The 17,709-nt window shown below is 45.2% G+C and overlaps 1 protein-coding gene across 3 annotated transcripts in view; it reads left to right on the top strand.

Annotated features, from left to right (window-relative positions):
• Nucleotides 1-17,709, top strand: part of tyro3 (TYRO3 protein tyrosine kinase) — a 136,271-nt gene that overhangs the window by 92,159 nt on the left and 26,403 nt on the right. For all 3 annotated transcript variants that reach the window (XM_060828316.1, XM_060828315.1, XM_060828317.1), the window contains 2 exons: nucleotides 10,720-10,846; nucleotides 11,462-11,562. In XM_060828316.1, coding sequence (XP_060684299.1) covers nucleotides 10,720-10,846; nucleotides 11,462-11,562 — 228 coding nt within the window. The remainder of the gene's footprint in view (nucleotides 1-10,719; nucleotides 10,847-11,461; nucleotides 11,563-17,709) is intronic.

Below are 17,709 nucleotides of genomic sequence, written 5' to 3'. Positions count from 1 at the left end.
AGGTCTCTATTCTTCTAACCTCCCACTTTTCCACATTGTATTCCTGCTGCTACTTCATAAGCGCAGCAGCAGTCATTTCCATGAATGCCCCACCCCGTCCCGTCACAGTGGTGACTCTTTATATTTTCTGAAACTTCCTACTTTGGTTTTTGGACTGCCCCTGCCTCCCTTTTGTGGCTTTGCTTTTTTTCTCTCTCTCTCTCGCTCTCTCTCCGTTTTCTCTGTGCTAATCCTGCTCTTCCAACATCCCTCCATTTGCATTTCACTTTTAGTCCCAATCCCATTCTTTTCCTTAAACCCAATTGTACCATCCAGGTGATGGTTTTCTGAGTTTTGTTTCAGAATAAATCTCTTCCCTTTCCCAAACGAACCAATGTGATGTGAAAAGTGGTGGAGGTTGGTACAATTACAACATTTAGAACACAGAACAATACAGCGCAGCACAGGTCCTTCGGCCGATGTTGCGCCGACCTGTGAACTAATCTAAGCTCATCCCCCTACACTATCCCATCATCATCCATGTGCTTATCCAAGGATTGTTTGAATCTCCCTAATGTGGCTTAAAAGGCATCCGGATGGGTACATGAATAGAAGGGTTTAGAGGGATATGGGCCAAATGCTGGCAAATGGGACGAGATTAAATTAGGATATCTGGTCAGCATGATGAGTTGGACCGAAGGGTCTGTTTAATTAGATTAGAATACTTACAGTGTGGAAACAGGCCCTTCAGCCCAACAAGTCCACACCGACCCGCCAAAGTGTGACCCACCCAGACCCATTCTCCCACATTTACCCCTTCATCTAACACTACGGGCAATTTAGCATGGCCATCTCACCTAACCTGCACATTTTTAGATTGTGGGAGAACACCGAAGCAAACCCACACAGACACGGGGAGAATGCGCAAACTCCACACAGAGAGTCACCTGAACACTGAACCCTGGTCTCTGGCGCTGTGAGGCAGCAGTGCTAACCACTGTGCCACCATGCCGCCCACGCGTACATGCTATAAGTCTCTGTGCCTCTTGCACAGTAACATAACCACTTGAATATTGTATCCTAAAAATATGTGACTGTGCTTTCTGTCCTAGTCAGTGCGATATAGAACTACTCATTAGATCTGCCCAGCCTGAGGAGATGAATATTTCATTTAAGTGCTGGCTGCGGTGACTGACTTTGAAGTAGTTTCTCTCCAGTTACTTAGATGATTGGATAGGCAACATAAAATTGTCCCTGATTTACCATTGATTAATGTTAAATTGCGGGTCTCCTCAGAGAGATAATTAGGGCGGTTATTTTATCAGAGAAGGCTCTCATTTATTTTGTGGCAGCATTTTACTGGGAGTGGGTGGAACTGCGCCATTAGCTAAATTAAAGGACCTTTGACCTCGGTATGACCTGGGAGTGACCGGATGAGATCCACCAAGGTTTCCCTCTGCATTTGGTCTGTCTGATTTGGAAATGCTAGACAAGTCAGCCTTGAAGGTGGTCCGCTCTGTGCTGAGCTTGCTGGGACAACCAGATTTTAATTCAGAATAATTCCCTTTCTAACCCACACACAAATCACCATCGGAGCATTTGACATGAGGTTATATCCGTCATCCTGATTTGAACTAAGGTATACCCTGTATTGTTTCCAATTAAGCTTGCATTCGACGCACTGTGTAGTGGTGGAGTAGCGGCAGTGTCGCTGGGCTAGTAACCCCAAGATCCAGCCCACTGCTCTGTCAGACTGAGAGTTCAGACCTCACCACGGCAATTTGAATTCAAGAAAAAATATGGAACGGGAGAGGGGTGGACAAAAGGGGAAAAAAAACTTCCTTAATTATAACCACTGTCAGTTCTCACTAAAAATTCATTAACATTCTTCAGGGAAGGAAATCTGCCATCTTTATGTGGTCTGGCCTACACATGACTCCAGACCCACAGCACTGACTCTTACCTGCCCTCTGAAATGGTCCTAACAAGCCATTCAGGTTAATGGCAATTAAGGATGCCTCAACCAGCAACACCTCGCATCCCGTGAATCAATTAAAACAAGATCATTCTGACCCAATAAAAACCACCCTCCTTTCACCAATCTCCATTTTGATCCCAACCGCCTTTAAAGAGACATCCTCCATCTCTTAATCTCCACGACTTGTTGACCAATAACAACTGATAGTCAAAGCACAAAACTATCTGCGCTTGAAATCTTGGGCCAAGGTCAGAGTGGTGCCGGAAAAGCACAGCAGGTCAGGCAGCATCCGAGGAGCAGGAGAATCGATGTTCCGGGCAGGACCCCTTCATCGGGGAACTGCACTTGAAATCTTGTCAGGAAAATAAAAGCCGGCTGTGCAAACGATGCAGCTTTAACGTCTCTCCACTCTGTTTGAACGTTCCATCATCTGAACATAAACACGGTTTCTCTCCTTCTCTCACAAATGCTGTGCACTTGGTCTAACTGAGTGTGCGTTAACCAGTCGGTCTGTGCCAGGATAATATAAAGAGGGGCTGAATGAATTTCAATGCGGCTCAGAAATAAGAAGCCCTTTGAGAAGTGGAAATGCTGCAGGGCTTTGTGAATAATGCCCACGTAGTTTCCAAGGAGACTGCATGAACAGGGCAGTCACGTGAAGCACGATTGCTAATTAAACACTGGAGCAGGGCATTGTGTTCCACACGGAACTTCATTTGAGCTGAGTTCAGTCGGAGTTGCTCACGTGTCTTTTATAGTGTGATGGCTTTTAAAGGGAGTGATTGCAGCAAAGAATAATGCAAGGCTTTGTGTCACGGTCGCAGGAGATCACAATCAGTTTGGGAACCCAAAGCTGCCCTCCACCCCTTCAGTCCCTGGGAGAGGCAATCATTTCGTGTGTACTAACTGCCAGTGGCCTGTGTCCTTGGAGCATGCCTGGTGTGTCTGTTCACTCGGCAACCAAGGCTTCTCTCATGGGCTTGGCTGAACCTATACACTGATACGTGTGGCACTGCAACTACGCCGGATTTTGTTTTTCCCCATCTGGTCCTTCCACATACGGTCCTGAGACCTTCCAGGACCTGAGTGTGTTGCTGAATAAAAGGAACATTGCTGAGAGATTTTTGGTTCCATCCGTTCAGACAATTGGGGTGATGGGGAAAAGACAGGAAAGTGGATTACCAGACCAACTGTCATGATTTGGAGATGCCGGTGTTGGACTGGGGTGTACAAAGTTAAAAATCACACAACACCAGGTTATAGTCCAACAGGTTTAATTGGAAGCACTAGCTTTCGGAGCGACGCTCCTTCATCAGGTGATAGCGTCGCTCTGAAAGCTAGTGTGCTTCCAATTAAACCTGTTGGACTATAACCTGGTGTTGTGTGATTTTTAACTTTGTACAGACCAACTGTGATCTCGTTGAGCAGTGGAACAGAGGCTCCTGCATCAAAATTTTATCGTCGTACGTCAATCTGGGCAATTTGCAAGAATATCAATTAAGTGTAGATGTTGGTTTCCCCGTTTATGGATATTCTTGCAGATCGTCCAGATGAGTGGAAGATGAAAAGCTTTGACAAAATACGGTCCTTCTCAACTGTGACCCCACATCACTGAAGTCCCTCTATCTTGCTATTTGAGTCAACTTCCTGTGGTCTCTTTCCAAAGCCTTGCTATCCTTCCTGAAACACAGGCACAAAACTGCAGCTGAGGTTAATTAATCTTCAGTGCAACATCCTCATACGAGAAATTAGCTGTCACTACCTCCTTTTCTGGTGTCCGAGGAGGGCTAAGGCAATTCCAAGCAATGCGATGGTGCCTTAAATAAGTGACCACACGGTGTGACAACAGGTGAACATCACAGGCTGTTGAATCATGAGGTGCATCATGGTTTGATCAAACAGGTCCTAATGTTGCGTCTGTGCATGCACAGACGATTCCATACACACACACACACACACACACACACACACACACACACACACACACACACACACACACACACACACCACCTCCCACATCTCGGTAAATCCACAACTTTGAATTTGCCCCAGAAAGCCTGATCAGGGTCGATTTCTGACCCTGGTTCCCATTGCAAAATACCACTCGCCTGTAGGTGACTTCCTGGTCAGGGCGACCTGTTACAAACGGATTCAGGAATCCTCAAAGCCAGCAGCAGAGATCATCAACAGATGATAAGGTGCCCCCTATCGTTCTGAAGTTTAACCATCCTGCAGACGCTCTGTAAACTGTTATGAAGTTTTACATGAGGTCCATGTGGGGTCGTATGGGAGGTGGGGAGGAAGGGTAAGGGGATACTTGGGTGTACGAAATGATGCCTGATGGGGGAGGGTGGAGAGTGCTGGGTTGTGAGTAGGGTGCCAGCAGTGTGAGTAAGGGCTGCCAAGGTGAGTAATGGTGGGTTAGGTGAGAGGGGAGTGCCAGGTGAGTCAGGTGGGAGTGCACGTTGAGAGGAGTAGGGTGCCAGGTGAATTGTCAGAGCACAGGGTAGGTTGGGGGATGCGTCCATCAGGGTCAGGTCTGGTCAATGGAGGAGAGCGGGGGGTAACTGTTGGGTCTGTCAGGGAGGCAGTCAGATGATTGGTTGGTTTAGCAAATTTGGTTCAGTGGGTGCTGATGTCAGGTCGGGGTCTGGTCTAAGTTAGATCTCACATGGAGACATCCAGATGGGATAGGGTCAGGGTTACACCCGTAGTCTACACTGCTGCAACGTCTATCAGGCAATCAGACTATCAGGGCTATAACACTATGCTTTAAGTTACTCAGAACATATTGGGAAACAAATGTGGCTTCAGGAGTTCAGATGGATACCTGGGAGTGAGTTACTGGAATTTAATTGAGGGGTTCGTGTGGTTTGTATATAGAACAGTGGATACCTGGGAGTGAGTTACTGACTGGAATTTAATCGAGGGGTTTCGGTGGTTTATATATAGAACAGTGAATACCTGGGAGTGAGTTACTGACTGGAATTTAATCGTGGGGTTCGGGTGATTTATATATAGAACAGTGGATACCTGGGAGTGAGTTACTGACTGGAATTTAATCGAGGGATTCGGGTGATCTGTATATAGAACAGTGGATACCTGGGAGTGAGTTACTGACTGGAATTTAATCGAGGGGTTTGGGTGGTTTATATATAGAACAGTGGATACCTGGGAGTGAGTAACTGACTGGAATTTAATCGAGGGATTTGGGTGGTTTATATATAGAACAGTGGATACCTGGGAGTGAGTTACTGACTGGAATTTAATCGAGGGTTTGGATGGTTTATATATAGAACAGTGGATATCTGGGAGTGAGTTACTGACTGAAATTTTATCGAGGGGTTCGGGTGGTTTATATATAGAATAATGGATACCCAGGGGTTACAGCCTGGAATCTAACTGAAGCCAAGATAATGGTATTGACCGCTCCTTTAAAGTACTAGAGTGTTTTAGAGATATCTATATGGTGAGAATTGTAAATGATATTAATCTGTGTTACTGTCAACCCAATTCCTGGCAGATAGAGCTTGGCAGATCGAAACTGCTCCACTATTTGGCATTAAATTCCAATGCTGCAGCAAGAAGCCATTGGAGAATTATTCTGAGCAATTGAAATGCAATTGCCTGCAGTAGAGATGTTGGGCTGAATTACTCTGTTGGCTCAGCGATAAGGGAGCTTTGCCATCTGGAACAGTTTAATGTTGACACTGGTATTTGTAGGAAGGGTGCAGCTCTGACATTGGGTTGGGAGCACAAAATGCCTTTCTCGTTACAAGAAGTTGGAGCTAAGCTTCTTTTTGAAAGTCTTTTGGGGAGGGCGTGCTGTGGTTGAATTATGACTCTCAGCACGAACCTCCATTCTTCGTGAGGGAGAGGGAGCAGCAATTCACCGAGGTGGACCGAGCTATTTCTCAGCTTCATCGTCTCTGCTCAGAGTGTTGCCCTGCATGGGGTTTACATCGCTTACTGGTCCCCTGAAATAGAGAAAGGAGGGTGTTTGAGGCATTTATTGGATAATATGTCAGTGTAACCGATGCTCATCATTCCCAAATACTGCTTATCATGAATTTCACAGCTTTCCCTATCCTTCTCAATTTCTTTGCCTCTCTCCCTTATTGCCTGTGTTTGTCATTCTCTCATTTTTCTCTTTATCTGTGTAGATTTCCTCTTTATTTTAGCATGTCTCCTTTCCCCTTTGTGTGTATTTTTCTCTCTAATCTGTGCTGTGTATGTCTTTCTCACTCTCCTCCTCCTGAGTTCTCTCTGTGTCAGTTTTACTCTCTCGATTTGGCTGTCTGTTCTCTCGTTCCACTGTCGATGTTCTCAGCTGTCTCCCATACTCTGAGCACCACCTTCAATGCCCTCGCCCCCGTTAACATCGTTAACCGTTCTCAGCCGCATCTCAGCACCCCGAGACTTTCGCAAACTCGGCAAACAGTTTTAATTGGACAGATCACAAGCTGAGCCGACCAAACCACTACCTGGTCCAAGTCTTCCCTTCCAAACCTATTCTTAATATAGCATCATCCTGCAGTGTAAAGATGACCCCCTCAACCCCTCCCCAACTCCCCTTAGCTTATTCTCTCTCCTGCAAGTTGTTTTTCTCACTTTTCCTTTTAGATTTACATTATTGTCACACACTACCACTATCATGTAGAAGGACACATCTCCACGTTTGTGTTCCCCTTTTGCCCTGATGGTGGAAACTGAACACAGTGCTCAAGTTAACCAAAATACTTGACATCTTGGGGGTAAAAGAATGGATAATTAGTGATCCCGTAGGCATTGTGGGAGTGGGGATAGATCATAGTTCACTGTAAAGCTTTCCACCAAACGGCAAGGTCCGGATTCAAATGCTAGCTCTGCAAGTGAACTGGCACTATACCCTAACTATTACCAGTCAATGGGCCAAGTTTCCTTTTCATCCTTTGCAAATAAATGCGAGGTGCTGCATTTTGGGAAAGCAAATCTTAGCAGGACTTATACACTTAATGGTAAGGTCCTAGGGAATGTTGCTGAACAAAGAGACCTTGGAGTGCAGGTTCATAGCTCCTTGAAAGTGGAGTTGCAGGTAGATAGGATAATGAAGAAGGCATTTGGTATGCTTTCCTTTATTGATCAGAGTATTGAGTACAGGAGTTGGGAGGTCATGTTGCAGCTGTACAGGACATTGGTTAGGCCACTGTTGGAATATTGCAAGCAATCCTGGTCTCCTTCCTGTCGGAAGGATGTTGTGAAACTTGAAAGATTTACAAGGATGTTGCCAGGGTTGGAGGGTTTCAGCTACAGGGAGAGGCTGAACAGGCTGGGGCTGTTTTCCCTGGAGCCTCGGAGGCTGAGGGGTGACCTTATAGAGGTTTATAAAATCATGAGGGACATGGATAGGATAAATAGACAAAGTCTCTTCCCTGGGGTGGGGGAGTCCAGAACTAGAGGGCATTGGTTTAGGGAGAGAGGGGAAAGACATAAAAGGGACCTAAGGGGCAACTTTTTCACAGAGAGTGGTATGTGTATGGAATGAGCTGCCAGAGGAAGTGGTGGAGGCTGGTACAATTGCAACATTTAAGAGGCATTTGGATGGGTTTATGAATAGGAAGGGTTTGGACGGATTAGTGCCGGGTGCTGGCAGGTGGGACTAGATTGGGTTGGGATATCTGGTCAGCATGGATGAGTTGGACCGAAGGGTCTGTTTCCATGCTGTACATCTCTACGACTCTATTCCTGAGCTGGCATCTTTCTCCCTGTTCCCCCAACACTCGTGCCCACTCTGAGCTCATCTTGTCTATGTAACCCACCTCCTGCATCCGCACGAACCCTGAGATGCAACCTGTCCAACTTCCCTCCCTGGTCCTCACCTCATTATTAATGACTCTCCCCTGCTCAGGCTCTGCACGTTTAAAGCTCTGACCTCATCCCACTCTTTGGAATATCCACTCTTGAAATACCCACCCCACCTTTGAAATACCCGCCCTTGGCAAACTCATCCAACCCCTTCCATCAGGTGGAAGACACAAAAACATAAATACGCATGCCAACAGATTCAAGAGCAACTTCTTCCCCGCTGTTATTAGATATCCGAGTGGACCTCTCGAATTTTAAATCAAATATTGATGTCACTCTTTGTGCGCTTTCTCTGCAGCTGTAGCATTGTATTCCTCACTCTGTGCTATTACCCTCATGTACTTTGCATGGAATGATCTGCATGTAAAACCAACCTTTTCAGTGTACCTAGGTACATGTGACAGTAATAAAGCCAATCACATCACTTCCTGTGTGAATTTGGCCACTGTTGCCACCATGTTGTATAATGAGGTCAGCACTCAGGTAAGTGATCATGAACAGCCTGTACTGAACATAACTGCACAGAAGAGATGGTTACCTTACCAACTTGGCTGGCGGTTTCATGTGATCTGATGTCCCAGTGGAATATCTCCGGAGCCATATGCTGAGCAGTTATTTTTTTAATAGGTAAGCCTTTACTCTGTTGTTGAGGGAATCTGCTATAACAGACGATCCATTATTGGAGAGAATCGACTGGAACAAGCAAGAGAGAATTCAATACAAGAGGAAATCTTGTAGAGAGAGGTTACTGAAGGAAAGATTCAATTAATAGAGAGAGTGAGATGGGATTTTGTAGATGGAATATCTGACAGCAGACACTCTAGTTCTGGAGGGAATTTGGTGTGAGAGAAATTGTCAGACAGCAGTGTCTGAAAAGAATGGATGTGCGGGTCAGTGAGGAAGGAAATTGTGTGAGTTGCTCATTCAGATGGCTTTCAATGGGTAGAATGGTCTTTTTCTGTGCTGTAACAGTTCTCTGGTTCTGTGAGGTAGAGAGAATCTATAGAGCAATCTAATTTAAAGTAATAGATAATCTATTTCTCAAGGGGAATCGAACATCATAAGGAATCTACTGGTCAGAGTGATCTCCTACTTCAGGTAAATCTAGTGCACTGGAGATTCTTCCAATGTGGAAAATCTACTAACAGAGGGAATCCATTTATAAGGGGAAAGCGAGAGTCAGGGAGGCTAGAAAGAATTTAATAGAAGGGGTGACCTAGTGCAACTGGAAAATTACTACTAATGGGGATCAATAGGAAATCTACGATGAAGTGTGATCCACTGCCAACAGGAGATTGGCAGATGGAAGGGATCAAGTGGTAGAGGAAATCTGTTACTTTAACAGATCTTCTGCTAGAATCTAACACAAGAGGGGCTTGGCTGCTGGATTTCTAACTCTTTAACCTCCACCAGCCTGACAACATAGTGCGATACCTGTGCTCCTCAATCTCTGGCATCATGAGCAACAGTTGACATCTTTACCAGGGACCCGCTTTCCCTTGACTGGGCCACGAGCTTCAGAATTGTCTCCCTGCCCCCCTTCACCCATTGACCTCAATGTCCTCCTTTAAAACACTCCTTAAAACCGACCCCCTTTGGACCCAGCTTTTAGTCGTCTGACCAAATGCCTCCTTGTGTGTTACGGTGTCGTAATTTGACTTTAGACTGTCTTATTTTACTAAAGGTCGCTACGCGGATACAAGCTGTTGGTGCAATTAGAAACGGAGGGGACATACTGGAGGTTTCTGTTGCTGAGGATACTATGTCTCCTTCTGAGTGTAGTTCTGTCCAACACTAGGGTCCTGTTAGAGAGCTCCCTGTGCCAATGCGATCTAATAATGTGCCTATAGAGTTAACCTTTGCTTGTGTGGCAGGAGATGTACCCACTTCTTCTGCTGGTGTTAGTAATTTAACCAACAGTGCTACCCTCAGTCTCTTGCTCATTATTATTATTATGACTGTGATTAATTTCTGTTTTAGATTTTTGCAAGCATACTTTTCCATATATAGCTATTGGTTTTGCCCCTTGACCTGTTTTATTATTTGTTCACGGGATGTGGGCGTCGCTGGCTAGGCCCAGCATTTTTTGCCCATCCCTAATTGCCCAGAGGGCAATTAAGAGTCAACCATACCACTGTGGGTCTGGAGTCACATGTAGGCCAGACCAAGGAAGGGTGGCAGTTTCCTTCCCTCAAGGGCATTGGTGAACCAGACAGGTTTTTCCAACAATTCACAATGGATTCATGGTCATCATTAGACTCTTAATTCCAGATTTGTTATTTTTGCTGTTTTTCCTTGTTGTGTTTCTTTTTAATTTTTTTTGATGGAGGAGTATTATTGATTAGAGTCTAGTTGAGAAAGGTCTGTGCCCGAAACGTCGATTCTCCTGCTCCTCGGATGCTGCCTGACCTGTTGTGCTTTTCCAGCACCACACTCTCGACACTGGTTGAGGCCAAGTGGAAATTGGTGACCGAATGACGGTGAGGTGCCAGTTGAGTGAGAACTCGACAGAGTGTAAGCAGGGAACAGGTAACCAGAGCAGGCTGGAGTTGGTGATGATCTGAGTTGGAATAAACCGAGTAAGCTTGTGCCTGTCTATCTATCCAACATTTAACGCCTGGTGCTCAAACTGATGTCAAGGTTTGCAGTTTGTTCCAATCCTGTAGGCCCACCATGAATAAGCAGGGGCTGAATGGTCCACGTCTTTTCTTCCCCTTCTTCTTGTGCCCCTTGGCAGACTGGTACAGGTTTGGGCACCTACCCATGTGAGGAGGTAATGACGCTGATCCCTTTAGCCCCCACCCGGGATGGATGCAGTTTTTGTTTTGTCTGTTGTCCGTTTGTCTGTCAGGGAACCTGCTGAAGGATTCTGCCCTCTCCTGCGGTTTGCACCATAATTCATGATCTGTTTCTCTTAGGGCCAGAAATGCCAGAGCGAAGGACTTCCTGGGCCCCTGTGATAATTGGAGTTCTCTGTGCAGCCTTAACTTTAATCAGCGTGCTTCTCGTTGTGTACCACATCCGCAGAAAGGAAATGCAGTTTGGGTAGGTTCATCATCATTCTGCCATTGGCGGCTGTGCATTCCATTACCTCACCCCCCGAACATCGGTTCTCAAACTGGACATTACACTGAAGTATTTGAGTGAACGAAGTAAAACGATGCTTATTTTTCCTTCCCCTGCCTCTGATCTGGGTTCAGTTCTGCCTTCACTACAGAAGGCATTACTGCAGTTCAGAAGAGCAAAATGGAGTGCTAAGAATGGTGTTTGTGAGGTCCCTAACAGACTTGCCAAGGTGAGTGTGGAAAGGATATTTCCTGTTCTGGGGAGTCCATAACCAGGAGGTTCTGTCTTTAAAAGTTAAGGCTCACCTGTTTGGAACTGCGATTTTGTTTTTCTCTCTCGCTCTGAGGGTTGAATGACTTTGAAACCCTGCCTTTGGCAGGAGGGTCACAGTCAGTGATGGAGGTAGAGATGGATTCCTGTGAGCCAGGGGAGTGGCGTGGTGGTAGTGTCCCAGCATCCGAACTGGGAGGCCGGGGTTCAAGTCCCATGTGTGTAAAAGCGTCTCTGAACAGATTGATTAGAAAGATAGGTTAAACTAAGGAAAGGAATCCAGTGAATCCAACTGCTGACTTGTTCTTGTCATTCTCTCCACAGGGAGGCCTTTGGCCCTATTTCTGACGGCGTGGGGCAGATGGTACAGTACAGGGCAGGAAGAGTCTACAACCGCAGAGGGGCAGAACGCATCGAGGCAACTTGTACGTAAAACCGTTTGATTTATCACATATGGACATAGATTTGTCTTTGTAGCCACAAATGAGCATCACATTGAGCAGTCAGGCCCAAATCCAGGACCTTGTCGTTTGGAATAACCCTGCTCATTCAGGAATGTAGCAACAAGAATCAGCATTGGTAGCTGTCTCTAGCGTTGTATCTGTACATTGTTTCGTGTCACTGACCTCACCCCCAAGGTTTTATCTGCTTACAGTTAAGGATGTCATCCTGTTTGCACTCTCTCACTCCAGAGAGTTTCAGACTCAACTGTTCCAATGTCCTTCTGACTGATCTCAAAGAGATTATCCAAAGCATTGCTGCCTGTGCGTATTAACCTGCAACAGGTCCCATTCCCCTGTCACTGGTCAAGCACCAAATGGAACAGTGCCATTCTGGTTTTCAAATCACCTCATGGCCTGTACTGCTGTGATCTCCCCTTGTTCCACAACCCTCCAAGATATCTGTGCTCCTCTAATTCTGACCCCTTGTGCATTCCTAGTTATAATTTCCTGATTGGCACTATTTACTAGTTTGCTATTTACCAGTTACTATGGGTAGCTTTGCGTTCAGTTGCCTAGGCCCCAGGATCCAGCGTTTCAATGCCTCGGCCTCTCCACTTGGATTTTCTGCTTTACAATGTGCCTGGCCAGATAAACACGGAAATTGCTGGGAAATTGCAGGTCTTGCAGCATTGGTGGAGAGAATTCCGAGTTAACATTTCCGGTCCGGTGAGCCTTCCTCAGAAGCAGTGGTAGCTCGGAAAATGTCGGTTTTAATGCAGGAGATGGGGTCGGGGGAGGGTGTAAGGAGTAAATGATAGGTGGGGATAGAGCCCATTTCTGGCCAAGTGTTAGCTTGCCTCTCCTCATGTTTCTTCACATGATTCAGGGTCATATCTTGTTTTCTAATGCACCTACAAAAGCACCTTACAATGTTTCATTACACTACAGGGCTACACCAACATAAGTTGTCATTGGTTATGGGACCAGGACATCAGAGTGATGTTCTGGTCAGACAATTTGAGGAGGTTCGGTTCTGCATTAAAGCTGGAGAGCGTCAAAGGATTGATACCTGAGCCACATCTCAGTCCGAGAATTAAAGACATGGTTGAAAGAGTGATGTGAGAAGGTGGTGTTTTGATTATGGGGCACTGGCATCAGTACTGCGGGAAGACAAAGCTATTCCAGGGGGGGTTCATTCAAATAAGTGTGGAACCAGTGTCCTGGCCAATGGTATAACTAGCGCAACAGTGGGAGTGGGCTGATGGAAAGATTCGGAGAGACTTAGAAATCGAAAGAGAAAGATCAAGGCATTGGAACCATGTCACCACCTGGGGAAGGAGCAGCAAACTGGGTATGAATAGACAGAGTTCAACAAAAAAATGTACATCAGTGGAGAAGATCATTGCAGGTAATAGATTGGAGTTTGTAACAAAGGCAGCGTAATGATTGTGAGGATTTTCATCTTTGTATAGACTTGGAGAATCAAATAGCAAGAGTGCTCTGAGAGATAAGTTTGTGGAATGCTTTTATGACAGTTTCCTGCAGAACTGACTAGAGATAAAGTTATCCCAGGTTTAGTGTTGTGTAATGAGGCAAGGTTAATTAGCAATGACATAATATAAGCTCCACTAGGAAATAGTGACCATAACACAATTGAATTCCATGTTCATCGAGAAATTGATATATTCCAAACAGATACAAGAATCTTAAATTCAATGTCAATTACACAGACAGGGGGAGAGAGCTGACCATGGTTAATTAGCAAGTAGACAAAAAGATATGGCAATAAACAAAGAGTTTGAAACATTTAAAGAAATAATACAAAGTGTGCAAAAAAAAATTCCATTTGAAAAACAAAAGCTCAACAAGAAAGACCATAACTCATAGGAGCAGAAATTAGGTCATTCAGCCCAACGAGTCTGCTCCCACATTCAATCATGGCTGATAAGTTTCTCAACCCCATTCTCCCACTTTCTCCCCATAACCCTCGATTCCCTTGATGCTCAAGAACCTATCTGTGACAGTCTTAAATATACTAAGTGACCTGGCCTGCACAAGGAGTTCCACAGATTCCCCAGTCTCTGGCTGAAGATGTTTCTCCTTATTGTGTTTCTCCTTATCTCCATTCTAAAATGTCTTCCGTTTACTCTAAGGCTGTGCCCTCAGGTCCTAGTCTCTCCTAACAATGGAAACATCTTCCCAACATCCACTCTGTCCAGGCCGTTCAGCATTCTGTAAGTTTCAATTATATTCCCCCTCATCCTTCTAAACTCCATTGAGTATAGACCCAGAGTCCTCAAATGTTCCTCATATTGTTAAGCATTTCATTCTTGTGACCATTCTGGTGAACCATGTCTGAACATGCTCCAAGTCCAGTATATCCTTCCTGAGATATGGGGCTCAGAACTGTGCAGATTACTCCAAGTGTGGCCTGAGTAGAGCCTGACAGAGAAATACCCATCCATGGCTCACTTAGGAATTTGAGGGTAATACTAGATTCATGGAACAGTAGCAAAGCATGAGAATAAGTCTGAGGTTTGTGAATGTCTTAGAAGCTGGCAAAGGGCCAACAAAAAATTGGTAAGAATATCAAAACAATTTGTTTGAGCTTTTGTAAGTGAATAACAAAGGAAGGGAGTAGCTGAAGTAGGTGGAGATTGCTTAGGAGCAGGAGAGAGGAGGAATTATTGTGGGGACTGAGGCACCGAACAAAATCTGTGCTTTAACAGTGGAGGGCAAAGGTTCACACTATAAGTAGAGGGTAACCTAGGGCTGATAATGGAGTTATGAAATATCAGCAAAGGAAAAATATTGACAAACCTCAAGGAGCTAAAACCTAACAAATTCCTACAACTTGCTAACCTCAGGTTCGAAAAGAGATAAGTTGCTGGAAAAGCACAGCAGTTCAGGCAGCTTCTGAGGAGCGGGAAAGTCGACGTTTCAGGCCGGAGCCCTTCATCAGGAACGAGGCCCTCATTCCGGATGAAGGGCTCTGGCCCGAAACGTCGATTCTCCTGCTCCTCTGTTGCTGCCTGACCTGCTGTGCTTTTCCAGCAACTCACTCTCAACTCTGATCCCCGGCATCTGCAGACCTCAACTGTCTCCCTTCGAAAAGAGATAGCTGCCTGGAGATTAGATGCGTGAACAATGGCTTTCCAAAAATTGCCTAGATTTGGGAATTGGCCCGTCGGATTGGAAGTTGCCAAATGTTATATCATTTTATAAACAAGGAGGAGGAGAAAGAACAGTGAGCTCTAGACCAATTACTCATCAGTCATTGGGAAAGCATTGGAGTCTATGATAAAGTAATCATTAACAATGCACTCAGTGAAGCATTGTATGACTGGGACAAGTCAATATAATTTTACTAAGGGGTTATCTAGTTTGACAGATTTCTTAGAATTCTTTGAGGATGAACTAACAGGATGGATAAAGGACCAGAGTAAAACTAGAATACCAAAAGGTGTTTGATAAAGTACCACAGAAAGGAGACTGAAGGGTGACTTTATAGACGTCATTTAAAATCATAGATAAAGTAGATAGCCAACAGCTTCTCCCCACAGTAGGGGAGCCTAAAGCCTAGAGTGCAGCGGTTTAAGGTGAGCTGGGAGAGATGCACAAGGATCCAGAGGGGCAATTCTTTTCACACTGAGGGTATAGACCAAACCCAGGAAAATGGGACTAGATTACTTTGTGAAAACTGGATGGCCATGGGCAGGTTGGGTCGAAGGGCCTGGTTCCATGCTGTCAACCTCTATGACTCTATAAGAGCCATGACGTGGAGGAGCTGCTGTCGGACTGGGGTGGACAAAGTTAAAAATCACACAACGCCAGGTTATAGTCCGACAGGTTTATTTGGAAGCACTAGCTTTCGGAACACAGCTACCTGATGAAGGAGCAGTGCTGTGAAAGCTAGTGCTTCCAAATAAACCTGTTGGACTATAACCTGATGTTGTGTGATTTTTAACATTGTCTATAAAAGCCAATAGGCAGATAAGGTCTCATGGTGTTTGATAATACAGTACCGTACAGAGAGTAATGCTGAATGGACAAGAAGCAGAGACATAACAAAGGCATAAAAAGAACATATTGAAGTTGGCAAATAGTAAATACTGGAGTGCTGCAAGGGCCAGTATTGAGGCCTCAGCCATTTTACAGTCAATGTGAATGATTTGGATGAAAAAAACAGGGAGTTTGCTGAACCAAGGACCCACCCCTCTACCAGGGGTAAATGGGGACTGAGTGGTAAGTTGCATAGCCCTGGTTCACTGAGACAGATCCATATGTAAAAGTGCAGCTTGCCTTAAAACATTAGCAGCATGTACAAAACACAACTTGTGAAGCTTACACTTTTCAGGCGAAGGTATAAATTGATCAGAGTTCTTTGGAAAGGTATGATGCCCATTGGAAAGATGAAGTACCTGTTCAGATATCCCCAGGGACACCTTCAGGAGAGGCTAAGTGCTCTTTGGGATTGTTAAAAACGGACATGACTGTGGATAAACTAATTGGAACTGTTAGGATGCCAGGGCATTTATATCTCCTGGCCTTTAACTCTAAAAGGTCTGACGATTTTGAAAATAATTCAGTCTTTGTTATTCCCCTCTGTCGGTTGACATAAGCCTGACGCCCACCAATACAGGATTTGTGCTGCATGACTGATTTCATAAGCTAGGAGAAAGTGAGGACTGCAGATGCTGAAGATCAGATTGAAAGTGTGATGCACAGCAGATCAGGCAACACCCAAGGAGCAGGAGAATCGACGTTTCGGGCATTGGCCCTTCATCAGGAATTAGCTCTCATTATCACAGTGGGTGGACTATCAGGTCAGAATTTGATTGACAGCTCCAAGTGTTTGTAAAGATTTTGAAATGGTGTGATAAACACCCCTTTTTATATATATAGAGAATTAAGTAGTTGAAGAGGTTTGAATCTAGTGAATGGATTTTTATCACGAGAGTATTTATTTTTAAACAGTGAGATCATCCTAGGCACTTTGAACTTTATTTCATCTCAGCATTGGTTCTGAGGTCTGCACCAATGTTGGCCATTGGATGAGTTGGCACGGAGGATGTAAGGGCAGGAGTCAATATTACGGGTATAAAGGACGGGGGGGCAGTTTGTCTTGAGAATGGGTAGAGAGGCATTCATTGTGATGTAGGTTTTGTTGGGTTGGGTGTATGATTGGCTGGAGTTGGCATGAACAAAACACAGGGAGTGCTTGGGGATGTGAGTGCTGAGGGCTGGTTATAGAGAGGGCTGCTTTTTCTTTTTGTTTTAATCTTTCCCTGACAAGTATCGGACCACCAGGGCGGTGCTCAACATGTGACGATCTCTGCAACATTTCTGGAATGACAAGTCAGACCCAGCTCCCATTAACACCCACCCCTCCAGCAACACAAATGCAGCAGCCGTCGTGGAGAGAGGAAAACAGAGTTCGATTCCAAATCCAGCGCAAGTCTCCTTCAGAACTCCAGTTCACCTGCTGAGTTTCTCCAGTGTTCTCTCTGTTTGTTTCAGATTTCCAGCATCTGCTGTACTTTGCTTCCATTGAAGAATAATAAGGGAAAATATTAAAAACCAAAGGCTTTCCCAGACCAGGAGCCAATGTAGGTCAGTGAGTGCAGGCATTATAGAGGCTATTGAGGGAGTGCAGCGTAGGTTCACGAGGTCAATTCCTGGAATGGAGGGATTACCTTACACTGAAAGACTGAAGCGACTGGGCTTGTATACCCTTGAGTTTAGAAGACTGAGAGGGGATCTGATTGAGACATATAAGATTATGAAAGGATTGGACACTCTGGCAGCAGGAAACATGTTTCCGCTGATGGGTGAGTGCCAAACCAGAGGACACAGCTTAAAAATACGGGATAGACCATTTGGGACAGAGATGAGGAGAAACTTCTTCACCCAGAGAGTGGTGGCTGTGTGGAATGCTCTGCCCCAGAGGACAGTGGAGGCCCAGTCTCTGGATTCATTTAAGAAAGAGTTGGATAGAGCTCTCAAAGATAGTGGAATCAAGGGTTATGGAGATAAGGCAGGAACAGGATACTGATTAGGAATGATCAGCCATGATCATATTGAATGGCGGTGCAGGCTCGAAGGGCTGAATGGCCTACTCCTGCACCT

The sequence above is a fragment of the Hemiscyllium ocellatum genome, chromosome 8, assembly GCF_020745735.1.
Source record: "Hemiscyllium ocellatum isolate sHemOce1 chromosome 8, sHemOce1.pat.X.cur, whole genome shotgun sequence".
Lineage (NCBI taxonomy): Eukaryota > Metazoa > Chordata > Chondrichthyes > Orectolobiformes > Hemiscylliidae > Hemiscyllium > Hemiscyllium ocellatum.
Note: the sequence above shows the minus strand (reverse complement) of the source record. Positions and strands in the feature narration are given on the sequence as shown.